This window comes from Leptonychotes weddellii, chromosome 8 (assembly GCF_054177405.1).
Source record: "Leptonychotes weddellii isolate Sample4059 chromosome 8, ASM5417740v2, whole genome shotgun sequence".
NCBI classification, from domain to species: Eukaryota; Metazoa; Chordata; class Mammalia; order Carnivora; family Phocidae; genus Leptonychotes; species Leptonychotes weddellii.
Genome location: NC_138376.1, coordinates 62,477,647 through 62,492,846, shown reverse-complemented (window position 1 = coordinate 62,492,846; position 15,200 = coordinate 62,477,647). Strand labels below are relative to the sequence as shown.

The following is a 15,200-nucleotide window of genomic DNA, read 5'->3' as shown; positions in this document are numbered from 1 at the left end:
AAAAGAAGGGCACCTGGGTGGCTCAGATGGTTAAGCGTCTGCCTTCGGCTCAGGTCATGATCCCAGGATCCTGGGATCAAGTCTCACATCGGGCTCCCTGCTCAGCGGGGAGCCTGCTTCTCCCTCTGCCTCTCTCTCTCTCTCTTATGAATGAATAAATAAAATCTTAAAAAAAAAAAAGCAGCAGCAGCAGCAGCTTCTTTGGCCTTGAATGTATGACCCCAAGCCAGTTGTGATAATCTGCCCAGTTCTGATGCGTGAAAGCATTTATATCTGATTTCAATCAAGTATGCTTCAATAAAGCATTCTAAAATATCACATCTCATATTACATGGGTTTAAAGAGATCTATTCCCGGATCCCAAACTGAAGCTTTAAATGCGCTTTCACGATGAAATAGAGGGTTTCTTTACAGTAGGATTAGATGATTTTAAATGCAGTCCTAAACTCCTTGTATAATGTTTCTGGAAAACCAGAAAAATTGATTCTAACTTCAAATAATAGACTGTGTTTGGTTTTGTTTGTCATTTATCATGTGTATGATTGGTGATTTGTGTTTCTTAGAAAGGAGTCTAGAATGATGTAGCAGGGAAGATGTAGCACCACAGGATAAATGCAGCACATCTTTCTCGCACATTGAGTTTTGTTTCTCTGAGAATTAGTAGAAAGTATTTTTATATTATAAAGAAAGCAAGATGTTAGGGTTTCAATTCTTTTAAATTGAACAAACATCTCCCTTATACTTCTTTTACTATTTTAATATTTTAATCTTTAGAGTAAATAACCTTTTTTTCTTCAGTGGCTCAAATAGTTGCAATGTCCATTAGATTTTTTAATTTTAAGAATTGTATATTTTGCATTGAAAGGAGTACTTTGTTTAAAAAAAATATTTTCATTTTCAAAATAAATCAGAGAACAGATGCACAAAAGTCGTTTCCTGTCTCAAGTAGTTGAAGATTCAGAGCCCACCAAAACCCAGAATTTTACAGATCTGTTAGCAGAACTACGGGTGGCACAGGTAAGTTGCGTAAGTATAGTAAAGAATTTATTCTTAAAATTTCCATATGTGTAAAAAAAATCTGTTTTTGTAATTTATGAATAGATAAAATCTGTTATAAATTTCATACCATTAAAAAATTTAGGTATATCTTAAATTAGCATTTAATATACATGTGACCTTAGAGAAAATGACATAATACTGGTTTTCGATGGCATCCTCTTTATTTTTTTTTAATTTTATTTTATTTTATTATGTTAGTCACCATACAGTACATCATTAGTTTTTTGGGGGGGGGTTTTTTTGTGTTTTTTTTTATTTTATTATGTTACGTTAATCACCTACGTTACATCGTTAGTTTTTGATGTAGTGTTCCATGATTCATTGTTTGCATATAACACCCAGTGCTCCATGCATCCTCTTTATAATCCAGCCTCTCATCTAGTGATCGTCAGGTGGAGCCATACTGGAGGCATAACCTTACTTAGGGCATATATACCTTATTTCAAAAATTCCTTCTTAGAAATGTAAGCTAAAATAGGAAAATACTTTGAAGATGATTGTTCACCTTAAAATGTTAAGTGGCTTTTTACCGGTCTTCAATGAACTGTGCACTTCTAGAAGGCAGAGACTGTGTCTACAAATATTTGCCTCCCATGTACTTAACACAGATGTGAAATACAATAGCTGCTCCATAACTTTTTTTTTTTATTTTTATTGAATCGTATTATAAAGGATATGGCTTAGAATTTTCTAAAGTGGTATTTACCAGTGAGAGAAGTTTTGGAATTTTGGGCAGGTTAATTCTATTTTAAGCAGAACAGTTCCATATACTGCACAATTTTTGTCATCCCTGTCCCCAGGAAATATGTGCTCACTGCCACATTTCCAAACTTGTCCCCTGTGGGATGGTAGTTAATTCTCCCCACTCCCTCCCATTAAGAACCATGGCGTGAGACTAAAAAAGCCCTTCTAATCTATTGAATGACTATATGAATTAGAAGAATGCCAAATACATACACTTTTTAACGAGAAATCATATAAAGTTTTGTTACGTAGAAATCTAAACACACCCTAGTTTAATAACATGTTTAGCAGCCTTTTGTGGTATTTAAGATGCAGCTTCAAATATGAATCTATTTGGCAACTTTCTTCAGGTGCAGGTATGCATGTATAGCATGATTAAAGAGATACGTAGTTAGGCAGATAGGTTAGAAGAAAGAGTGAATGGTTGGACTCTCCCTAACTCCCTTGCCAGTAGGCCTCAAAAATTAGCAAGTTAAGAGAGAAATTAATATCATTGCAGTTTATGAAGGCTTGGAAAACCATAGTAAGGTTTCAAGCCAAACATCAGCTTTATTCAAATTGTTATTAGCAACCTTTTAAAAGTGCTGTTTTGAAAATATTTTCTGACAGGAAACTAAAACTTCCACTAAAAACATCAGAAAATGCTGGACAAAATAGAATAAACATCTTGTAAATGCAAAATGTAAAAGTTCTCAGGAAAGTGAGAGAACTCTCTAGGGACCAGAAATGAGGCGGGATAAAAACCTAACAGTAAACATCTGCTCCTAGGCCTTTAGTTTAGTAGCCATGGGCTGGAGCTTTAACAGCAAAGTGGAGACAGGACATCTGGAGTTCAGCTGGCCTTATCCTTCAGTAGGGCAGCAGACTAGGAAAACATCCACCCACCTTTGCGAGGGGCTAAGACGTCAAGAAACTTTTCTGTTTTAACTTGATTGCTAGATAGGATAGGGAGAAAGTGACAACATGGTTGGATCTAGAGGGTATCGTGCTAAGTGATAAGTCAGAAGAAAACAAATACCGTATGATTTCGCTTACATGTGAAATAAATGAGCAAACAAAACAGACTTGGAGGTGCAGGAAACAAACTGTTGGTTACCAGAAAGTGGTGGGGGGTGTTGGAGGGCAGGTGAAATATAAATTACCAGTTATAAAATAAGACACAGGGGTGTAATGGACAGCATAGGGTATCTAGTCAATAATGTACTAACTTTGTGTGATGACAGACCATAACAAGACTTACCATGGGGATCATTTCATAATGTATAAAAATATCAAGTCACTATGATGTACACCTGAAACTACAGGATATTTATTGTATGCCAGTTATACTTCAGTACTTTTTAAATTAAAATCTCTTTGGCTACTGTGAGGAGAATAGACTAGCTGCTAAAAGTGGAAAAGGCACACTAGTTAGGACATTATTGCAGTAATCCAGGAGAAGTGAGAACGGTTCATTGGGAGGTCTTTAGGCTATGTTGAGTTAGATGATTAGAATTAATCTAGTAGGCTATGGGGAGTTATTAATAATTTGGCAGGGTGGAAGAACATGATGACACCAGAACTAAATTTAGGAAAAAAAATTATGTTTTTGGTTTTTTTTTAAAGATTTTATTTATTTATTTGACAGAGACAGCAAGAGCAGGAACACAAGCAGGGGGAGTGGGAGAGGGAGAAGCAGGCTTCCCGCTGAGCAGGGAGCCCGATGTGGGACTCGATCCCAGGACTCTGGGATCATGACCTGAGCGGAAGGCAGCTGCTTAACGACTGAGCCACCCAGGCGCCCTAATTATGTATTTATAAAAAATACGTATGTAGAATTTATGATGGATGGGGTAAAAGAGAGCCTATACCACAATTTAATATGCTTTTGTAATTCTATGACTATCAAGAAAGAAAAAAACAGTTTATTGGAAGACATCAAAAGACTGAAGCAAGACAAACAAGCTCTTGAAGTAGACTTGGAAAAAATGAAGAAAGAGAGAGACCAAGCCAAAGATGAGATTGCTTATGCCACAGGTAAAACGCTGAGCTGAAACAGTTTGCCTTTATACTCATAAGTGTTTTAATCTTGAATTTAAGTAATAGTTGCTATTACTACTTAAGGAATCAAAATGCTATTCCTTTAAGTATGTTGTAATTTTAGAAAATTTTTAAAAAACCGATTATTAATAGGTATGCACATTTGATTGGTTTTAGCAGGAATAATTGCAGGATCATAAAAAATCAAGGATTATTTTGAATTTGTGGCATCTTGTATTTATTCATGTTCATGTCTGTCACCCGAGCTAGATGGTGACCTTCCTGAGGGCATGGTCTGCCTTTTTATCCCTGGGTCCGAAACCTAGGCTCTCAAGTATTTGCCAGATGAACAAATAACACTGTACTGTGTTTATAGAAAACATAGGATAAATGTGACATTCTCTGCGAGGGAAAACAAAGGAGAGTAAGATAAGAATGCAGAAAAGTTTAGTATTTTAAAAATTACAAATAAACATGAGACATGGTACTATGATACTACGTAGGGGTTTTAGGGAAGAGTAGCATTTTGAGCTGGGTCCTGACAGATTGGAAGACACAGAAGTGAAGGGATGGAGGGAGGTTGCTGGAGTGTGTTTCTTGAGCATGTTGTTGAGTGCGCCTATGGATTGGAGCTTAGGATGACAGAACCCAGGGCTAGAAAAGTGGATCAGAGGAGACTTTGGAGGGTCTTTCTGCTGTGATATTATGATCTTCAGTGTAAGATATGTACAATAAAATCCACTTACCCGTTTGTAAGAAAATTACATTTGCTTTCCTCATCTGTAAAATAGAATAATAATAATAATAGTGCCCATCATGTTTGTTTTGTGAAATGAAATCATGCATGGTAAACACTCTCTATTGCTTCCCGTTGCAATTTTTAATATAATTGTAGGAATTCATGTTTATTATTTCTTGGACCCAACATTTATTGTCCCATGGAAACAACTTTGCTTTCATAATGAAAGTGGGAAAATAACTGATTTATCAAAAAATTTATACACAGCCAATTTTGCTATGAATTTGAGGATTTGGACTTTGAAGACAGTCTTCATCTCTCTTTACAAATTGATTAAACTGGACACTACATTGCAAAGATCATTTTTTTTTTTGCTTCTTATTTTTTCATAATGCTTTCATTTTATAGGCATTGGTTTTCATATAATTTAGTTTATTTCCATATTTTGGAAAATTACAATCAAGTTCAGGAGTTCCTTTTTCTTATAGGTGAAAAATTATACGAAATAAAGATTTTAGAAGAAACACATAAGCAAGAAATTAGTCGTCTGCAAAAAAGATTACAGTGGTATGCTGAAAATCAGGAACTTCTGGATAAAGATGCAGTTCGGCTTAAAGAAGCAAATGAAGAAATTGAGAAGCTCAAACTTGAGGTAGTAAGATCATTTTAGAAAGTATTTCTGTGATGAACCCTATTCAACATTTAGTTCTTCTTAGCCTTATAAGTGTAATTGAGTCAGTACCGTAAACTTTAATAATGAAAATAGCTGGTTTGGGTTTGGGTTTGCTCTTAGATGTGTAGTCTGTTTTCGATTAGACTGAGAATAAATCTAAGCTCCTTTTCATAACCCCTCAGGTCCCCGTATTGTCTGAACCCTGTCTGCCTCTCCAGCCTCATCTGTATGTATCACACTCCACACATCACTCTCCTGCAGCCACACCAGACCTCCCCAATTCTTGAACATGCTTGCTCCACGGGTTGCCTTGGTCTAGATTACTCTGGCCTAGTTTCTTCCATGTCTCACTCCTCATTCAAGTCTCAGCTCCAGTTTCTACTCCCCAGAAAGACCTTTCCTGATCTCCTCATCTAATGGAGCTACCAATCCTGCCCCCTTCTGACCTTTCTTCCCAATCTGTCACTCTGTTTTATTTTCTTCATAGCACTTGTCACTCTCTGAAGTTATTTTATTTACTCGTTGATTTACTTTATTAGCGTATCATGTGTCTCCTCTACTGGAGTGCAAGCACTATGAAAGCAGGCTTATCTTGTTTGCCCTCCATATCTCCAGCACAGCGCCCTATCTGGGAATTCATAAATGAATGAATGAATACATTATGCGTCTCTCCTGGGGTTTCTCAGGTGTGTTTTAAATATGCTTCTTAACATTTTCTTTACCTTTTGATAGGTTGAGAAACTGAAAGCTGAATCTGGAAATCCATCTATTCCGCAGAAGATACGTTTAAAAGAGAAAACAGCTGATGCCAAAAAAATTCAGGATCTAGAGCGACAAGTATGTGTTCAGGGTAAATTTTCATTAAGGTATTTTATATACTGTGCATTTTTGTTTTCTCTCGTTTCAGTAGTTCCTACAAAATATAATTGACCTGAAAATTCTGTTTTTATTAATTTATTCTAATATAGAACTGTCCTTTAAATACTTGATACACAATACTTAAAGTGACAGTAATAAAAGTAGTAAACACAATCATTTTATATAGTCTGTGGCTTTCTGCATAAGGAATGTGTAGGCTGTTGTGCCTCACTGGATGGTAGACCTGTGGACGAAAGGTTATTTTGCATTCCAGCTCTATTAGACATCTAGAAACAAGCAGCATTTTAAAACTCTGGGTATGGAGTTAGGATTCCTTCTCCTGGTGAGAGTTTGGTGAGAAAGGAGTATAGGAAAGGAGATCCTTGAGTTGAGAACATGTTAGAAGTGCTTGGGAAGTGTTGCAGAATGCCCTGGAAATAGAACATTTAGCCTTCCAAAAAGCTGGCCTTAATTTTGAGTTCTCGCTCACTGTCAAGCTTCGAAATATTCATTTCATGGTCTGGGTAGCTGGGAGACCTTTTCAAAAATCGTATAGTGATGCTGATTAGGATAAAGATGTTTTTTCATTGAAGTAGTTATTTTGTAGGGTGGAATATTAACTTTCTCCTTGTTTTTAAAATTCTGTAATTAACATTTGTATTCATAACTCAGTATTAAAACAAAATAAGAATTTCCAGCCCTGTTCATAAGGGAGCATGAATCTGTAGTCAAGTCATGACACTTCAATGTATGGCCATTATTCCATCACAAACCCAAAACTGTGAGGTCATCACTGGGCTGACTATTATCCCAGTTTTATGAGAGAAGGAAAACTAAGCAAAAAATTAACTTTGTTACTTTTACAGGACCTGTTCTTATATTAAAAGGTATGATTTTTAGTTGGGCTCAGTAGCCAGGAAAGGAATAGGACAGAAGTGTCTTGAAGAGCTACAAATATTCTGAAATAACTATAGTCTGGGATTGCTTGGCTATTTTTCAGTGCTTAAGATTTAAATTAGCTAATGTAGATGAAGCCATCTGGAACTGTGAGAGAAAAAAGACCAAAGAAACTTCTTCTCCACCTGATGACTTTAAGAGAAATAATGTAGAACTGAATGTATCAGAGTGAAAAACAGAAGCATGCTTAAAAGCAAAATTAAGACTTGAAATGATCCATATTGACTAGAAATATAGCACTTTATGCAGTTACCTGTCTCTTTTATTAAAGGTTTCATTAAAAGCTTATTGGTTTACCATTTTAAACTATATCTTTCTAAAATATTGCTCATTAATAGTATTTTGTATAGTTTGCTGCATGTACATTTCAGATCTTATTCTGTTCCCATGAACATTTATATCCTGATGATTTTAAACCTTAACGTATATTTTAAAATCGAGGTATATCACAGTATATTCAGAATCATTTTGGAGCCATGTTCTGAAATAGATTAATTATAGAATAATTAATAATAATCTCCTTTTCTAAATAATACATAAGTAAAAATGGGACTAATTAATTAGATGCATGTTATAATGAAAATTTCAGATTATGTGCTGTTTTTTACTCATGCTTTTATTTAGTGGAATATTCCATAGTTTAATTTCCATTGAGAATATTTAAAAAAGCATTTACTTTGTATGAGAGCCACACTGGTATTAGTGACCAAAGAATAATATTAAAAAGCAAAATTAAAGAAAATATAAATAAAATTGAATTTTCCCCCAAAAATGTAATAAACATTTAAGAAATCAAAATTAGATTAAAACATTTCTTAAAATTTTAAGTGAAAGCATTAATTATAAAGTTATAAACCATTTTTAAAAATCAAGATCTTTTTTCAATATATATGATGTGTTATGTGTATGTATATACTTTTATATGCTTAGATCTACTCCAAATAACTAGATTTTTAATACCAGAGAAAGCAAAGCTTTGAAAATGTTGCAGATGAAATTATCAATATTTGTATCTGGATATATTACAATTTATGGTACATAATGTGAATGTGCAAGCTGTCTTCATGAACGGAAATATTTGCTTTTAACTTTGCAAATGATGAGATCCTTGAATACTTACCATGAACAATATTCAATCTATAAACAGGATTTTGAGCACCAGCAACCCATCATGCCTTAGGGAAAGGTAGTTTTTGAGACCAGATCATAATAAAAGCCAATATTAACAAGTCCTTATGGTATGCTGGGCATTCTGCTAAGCACTTTACCAAGATAAATGTCATTTAATCCTCACTTAAATTTAACAGTGCCATGAAATTGGTATTGTTGTCATTCCCACTTTACCTCTCTTGTCCTATTTTATTGTATTGTATGCTCAGAGGGTAGAAAACTGCTCAACAAAGAATTTCATGTTTTATATATGTTTTTCTAAGATACCTTAACCATAATACCTTTAATAAAAACAAGTATACACACATGCACCTATATAATATCAAGCTCCAATTTCTGTGGGCCTTGGCACTGTTCTTTCTTATAGAAAGACCATAAAATATGTTATTGTTTAATAGACCAAATGAAAAGTAGTCTTTTGTGAAGACTTCATTAAATATTATCTAATCCTCCTTGCTTTCTAATTGAAAGAAGTAACTTTAAAATAGATCAAACTTCATTTGCAGGGGGACATCTGTAGGAGGGATGAGGTTGGGTGGAAATTGTTGCAAGTAGGGGCAGGTGCTTAGGAAGCTATGTGTTTATTGCAAAAATTCTGTACATTCATGTGCATATAAGTCATTTTTCAATTAATAGATAGTATAAACATGATCATCCAAGGGAGTCTGTGGAAAAAAAGGAAAGAGCATTGTCCTCAGAAAGATTGGCTATTACTAATATAATAGAAAGTGCCAAGATCTATTTCAAATAAATATAAGAGGATTTCTATAAATTAACCAGTACTAAACTAGACATTATACTATAGGGTTTTAAAATCACATAATCTAGTGATATAAAATTTGAAATTAATCCATTTTTGTGCATTTGATTCAGTCTTAAGATGTGATATAAACATCTCTTTGAAATCTAGCCATGACTGATAGAGCATAATCTAAATTTATACATCAAACTGCTTAATTTTAATATATTTGTGACCTTACATATATGTAAAAATATTTTAAAAGGTTAAGGAAATGGAAGGAATTCTAAAGAGAAGATACCCCAATTCTTTACCTGCTTTAATATTGGCTGCATCAGCAGCTGGTGATACAGTGGATAGAAATACAGTGGACTTTATGGAAAAAAGGATAAAAAAACTAGAGGCTGATTTGGAGGGCAGAGATGAAGAAGCAAAGAAAAGCCTTCGGACCATGGAACAACAGTTCCAGAAAATGAAGGTAAGAGCCAGCTAGACCCTCAAGGTCTCAGTACGATGGGGGCTGGGCACTTCTCAGGTCTCATTTTTACAAATTACTAAACATCCTTCCCTATAAAACCTTTGCCATGAGTGTCAGCAGATGCAAAAGAAACCTAGACCCATCCTATCTTTTTTGTTTCAAGCATGGAAAATCAAGCACATGGCCCCCTCTCAGTGATAGTAGAATTAGTGGAAATTAAGTCATGAAAAGGCAGAGTAAAACACCTCTGATGTATATTCAATAAAAAATTGTTTTTTAGTTACCATGGTTGAAAATACTTTTTTGAAATTTCCCTAGATAAGGGAGAAGGGAGTAAGACAGAATATGTCTTGGGGGTAGAGCAGGCTGTTGAAAATTTTTTTCTGAGTTTTCTGATCCTTCATGAGGAAAGAATTTGAAAATACAAATGCTAGGATGACCAAGTATAAAAGAAGATGTGGTATTTCATTTACTTTTAAAAATTTGTTGAGGACACAGTTTCGGCGGTAATTCACGCTAGATGCTTTCACAGACCTTTTAGTTCATCCTGCATCATCCTTCAGTCACTGGTGAGAAATAGATATTGCTATCCTGCTTTACAGACAGGGCAACAGAGATGTTCACAATTGAGCATCTTGCCTGAGGTGCTACTGCTGGTGAGGGATAGAGCAAGGCATCAAATCCTAGGCCAAGCTGCTTCTAGGAAGCAGATCCCATTCTCCACAGATTTCCATCCTGAGAGAAGCAACAGATGATAGGATATTAGATTCCAGAAACAGTAAAAGGTTGAAAACCTGGAAGTACATTGGCCTGCTAGTTAATTTAAGGTCCTGTCAAGGAAGTTGGGTTTATTCCATCCTGTTTTTCAAATCTCTCAGTTCTCTACCTGGTTCTCTTTCTTCTCTCACTCTCCTAACTTCCAAGATGGACTTCTCTTTTAACCACCCAGTTTTCAACCATGCTTACCTTCCTCGCTTTCTGCTCCAGTTCACCCATCTCTTTCTCCACTCCTCCTCTCACACAAATCTGTGTTTCTGAGGAGATGGCCCAGTTGTGAGAGTCGGGCTGTCACAGGTGTGTAGGTGTCTGGTCTTGCGAATTCCCTCAGTGCTACTTGGCAAGCCTATTGCTGTGGCTAATCAATTTCTTCTTCTATTCCCCTAAACGTTCACTCCAGACCTCCTTCCATCAAGTTCATCTGACCCCACACTACTTTTAATAGACTGCCTCTTATCCGAAGGAGACTGCAGTGCAGTGGAAAACACAGGCTTTTAGAGTCAGACCAGCCTTCTGTCCAGGCCCAGTTTCACCGTTATGGCTTCATGACTTTGCACTAGTTACTTCGGCTTGCTGAGTCTCCCTGTCCTCATATGTAAAGGCGATAATAACTGACTTAGTGCCAGTTATACCACTTTTACTCCTAAATTTCTTACAGTTTCCTCTGTCCCTTTTTATCACCATGTCACTCTACGGCCATCATTAATAAAAAATGGCTGGATAACTGTTGTAATCTCCTGACTAGTCTACACATACCCACTTCACCCCATCCATCCTCTAATCAGCTCTTGACAGTAAAGCCAAAATTATATTTCCATATCCCTCGGTCTTACACACACACACACCCCTACCTTTATTTATATCCCTCAATAACTTCCTGTTCCTCTTAGGATAAATAGATGGCCTATAATTCCATGTATGGCCAGACCCCACTCGCTGTCCAATGTGTTCTCCCACGATGCTTTCTCTGTCCTGTTATACTAACATGTTTCTCCTACTTGCCATGTTTCCTGCAGCCACACATGTTGCAGACTCTTGCCTCTGGTATGCTCTGCCCACCTCATTCACAGTAAAGGTATTCCTGTCCTTCAGCTCTCAATCCAGGTGTTGCTATCCCAGTGAGACCTTCATGGACTCCCTAGTAGAAAAATTATCTTACAGGCACTCTAGTCCCATGCACTTCTCCATTGCATCCACCACATTTCTGGCCATTTTGATTGGATCATGAGTGATCACTCTCCCCGTCTAGCTTCTGGACTTCATGATGGCTGGAACTGTTCTGCTTTTACTCACCATTGTGTACCATCATTCAGCAAGGTGCCTGACACAGAGCAGATGCTAAAATATTTTACTTAATTATTAATCCCTAATTCATAGGATATTGGAGGATCGAGTGGCAAAGTATATGTAAAGCCCTACTGCCTTGTCTGGAGTGTAGCAAACATTCAATAAATGATTATAATAATTCAACTGGTATTAGCATTCCACTCACCAAATAGAGGCATGAATTCCAACCCCCTACCCTATTTTTATATATCTAAATCTACCCACCCTGACTTTTCTTTTTGCATTTCCCTACCCCATGCCCCTCCTGTCCCTGCTCACTCTATCACTTATTTTCATTTCTGGTTCCCAGTACACACCAAACATTAGATTGCCTTTACATGTATTCTTCCTATTTCCAAAATGTCCCTGCTTCCGCTTATCCTCAAATTTACACTCATCTCTCAAGCCCAAACTTAAATGTGCTCCCTCTGTTGCAGTCTTCCCACCTTCTCTCAGGCCTCCAGACACACTGGGGTGCATCATCACCGTTGCACATATTCATAGGCCCATTATCACAGTTATCATAGGACATTGAAACATGCCATGTCACTCTCCTGACCAGGCTGTGAACTGTTTGAAGGCTGCACTTCTTTATCTTTAGAATCTGGCACAATGCTTGGCATACAGCAGTAGCTCAATAAATATTCATTGAATGAACAAACACTGTAGTGCCTCCCTCCGCAGAGTAACCTATTTAGGTTATTTTGTTTGTAATACTAAAGCTCCAGTATAACAAATCCAAGCTGATTTACTTCCTATGAGATTCCTAAATTGATACTAGGAAGTTGAAAATGCACTATTTCTTAAAGATTTCAGTGCCCCCAATTGCTTTCCCTATTTCTCCTGAAAGCATACAGTTTGTCAATTTGCATAGAGAAGGTACATAATAATAGGTTCGATTGTGATACTTAAAATAAGTTTTGGGGTGTAGAGAAATGTGTAATTTTTGTTTATAAAGAAACACATTAATTGTGAAATTATACAACATATGGAGAATATATAACATTATGCCCTTTTAAGATTAGGACTTCAGTACATTTGACTGAGGGAATTCAGAGTTGGAAGCATTAGAATATGTAATGAGTGCCTGAATGAAGGAATAGGTAGGACCCAAAAGAACACAGGGCTTCACTAACAAATGACCTACTTAGCAGTGGTTTTGACATGACACGGATTCTTTTCTTCAGATTCGGTATGAACAGAGACTAGAGGAACAGGAGCAGCTACTTGCCTGCAGATTAAAGGAGGCACCCCAGAAGCACCCTGACAGTGCCCGCAGGGTTGAAGCACTAGAGAAGGAGCTTGACGACATCAAGGAAGCCCATCAGATCACTGTCAGAAAACTTGAAACTGAAATAGACATTCTTAAACATCAAAATGCCGAATTGGAACTCAAGAAAAATGATAAAGATGATAAAGATTTCCAGTCTATAGAATTCCAGATAGAACAAGCTCATGCTAAAGCTAAGCTGGTGAGACTTAATGAGGAGCTGGCTGCGAAGGGGAGAGAAATACAAGACCTTTCAAAAACTGTGGAGAGGCTTCAGAAGGAGAGAAGGATGATGCTGTCTAATCAGAACTCTAAGGGTAGAGAGGAAGTGACTGCAAAAAGGGTGAAGAAAGATGGCTTGCATTCAGGTAAAGGAAGTGCTAACTCATTCCCTGGAACCCTGGATGGCAAGCTTTACCAACCACATACTTTTACTGATTCCCATGTTTCAGAGGTTTTACAAGAAAACTGCAGATTGAAAAATGAACTGGAGAGATTAATTGTGGAGAGGAATGAGCTAAAGATGAAATCTGAAGCAGCAATGAACCAATTTGAAAATTCCATGAAAAGGTAAAATGTGAATCTGTAATTATATGGGGACATATAAAGATAAAAACATCAAAATTATAAGAAGTATTTCCTCTGGTGGTTTTAGCCTGAACTGAATTCATTACCAAATTTTAAGAAATTGCATTACATTGCTAAGCATAGACCTCTTTCAGAGTAGGATCCTCTACCTGTTGGAAGCGCAGATTCTGATGAACCTGAATCTCCATGTCAACCTGAACCATGTCCTCGGGCTGACAAATCCTGTCTTTCCGCATTTATCTAGGTAGTGTTAATAAGCTGACCCATTGGGCCTTTTTGCAAATGAATGTCATCATTGATGACAGACTGCAGAAAACAGCTATTACTAAAACTAGTTGAACATGTGCGCCTGGGTAGCTCAAGTCAATTGGGCGTGTGACTCTTGGTTTCGGCTTCGGTCATAATCTCATGGGTCCAAGCCCTGTGTCAGGTTCCGCACTCAGCAGAAAGTCTGCTTGAATTTCTCTTCCTCTGCGCCTGCCCCCCTGCCTCCGCTCATATACTCGCTCTCTCTCTCCCCCCTCTCTAAAATAAATAAGTCGTTAAAAAAAAACAAAACTAGTTGACATTCTAAGAGGAAAAGGTCTTCTTTTCCAAAGTAACTCTTCAAATTAATCTAGTGCTCACATCCATTCACGCCTTGAAGAACTTTCGTGCTTATCCCTTTCCTTCTCAAAATCACTAGGTACTGTCTACTGTCTCTTTCTCTGAGCCCTTCTAACATGCTCAGATCTTTTTCACTGTCATCAAACCAAGTCCTAGTCCTCTTTCTGTCAGTACCAGTTTTCCACAAGTTACCTCTTATTTGTACCTCACTTTTTTTTTTTAATTAACATATAATGTATTACTTGTTTCAGGGGTACAGGTCTGTGATTCATCAATCTTACACAATTCACAGTGCTCACCATAATACATACCCTCCCCAGTGTCCATCACCCAGCCACTCCATCCCTCCAACCCCCCTCCATGCCAGCAACCCTCAGTTGTTTCCTGAGATTAAGAGTCTCTTATGGTTTGTCTCCCTCTCTGGTTTCGTCTTGTTTCATTTTTCCCTCCCTTCCCCTATGATCCTCTGTCTTGTTTCTCAAAATCCTCATATTAGTGAGATCATAATGATACTTATCTTTCTCTGATTGATTTCTTTTGCTAAGCATAATACCCTCTAGTTCCATCCACATCGTTGCAAATGGCAAGATTTCTTTTTTTTGATGGCCGCATAATATTCCAGTGTGTGTGTGTGCGTGCGTGTGTGTGTGTATCACATCGTCTTTATCCATTCATCTGTTGATGGACGTCTAGGCTCTTTCCATAGTTTGGCTATTGTGGACATTGCTGCGATAAACATTGGGGTGTACGTGCCCCTTCGGATCACTCCATTTGTATCTTTGCAGTAAATACCCAGTAGTGCAATTGCTGGGTCGTAGGGTAGCTCTATTTTCAACTTTTGGAGGAACCGCCATACTGTTTTGCAGAGTGGCTGCACCAGCTTGTATTCCCACCAACAGTGTAGGAGGGTTCCCCTTTCTCTGCATCCTCGCCAACATTTGTCGTTTCCTGACTTGTTAATTTTAGCCATTCTGACTTGTGTGAGGTGGTATCTCATTAAGGTTTTGATTTGGATTTCCCTGATGCCGAGTGATGTTGAGCACTTTTTCATGTGTCTGTTGGCCATTTGGATGTCTTCTTTGCAGAAATGTCTGTTCATGTCTTCTGCCCAATTCTTGATTGGATTAGTTGTTCTTTGGGTGTTGAGTTTGAGAAGTTCTTTATAGATTTTGGTGACTAGCCCTTTATCTGATGTGT

The 15,200-nt window shown here is 37.1% G+C and overlaps 1 protein-coding gene across 1 annotated transcript in view; it reads left to right on the top strand.

The window, feature by feature from the left end:
* The window catches only part of CEP162 (centrosomal protein 162), a 93,754-nt gene that overhangs the window by 50,640 nt on the left and 27,914 nt on the right, over positions 1-15,200 (top strand). The window contains exons 14-19 of the mRNA XM_081829359.1: positions 912-1,017; positions 3,693-3,819; positions 5,050-5,213; positions 5,967-6,071; positions 9,224-9,436; positions 12,727-13,379. Coding sequence (XP_081685485.1) covers positions 912-1,017; positions 3,693-3,819; positions 5,050-5,213; positions 5,967-6,071; positions 9,224-9,436; positions 12,727-13,379 — 1,368 coding nt within the window. The remainder of the gene's footprint in view (positions 1-911; positions 1,018-3,692; positions 3,820-5,049; positions 5,214-5,966; positions 6,072-9,223; positions 9,437-12,726; positions 13,380-15,200) is intronic.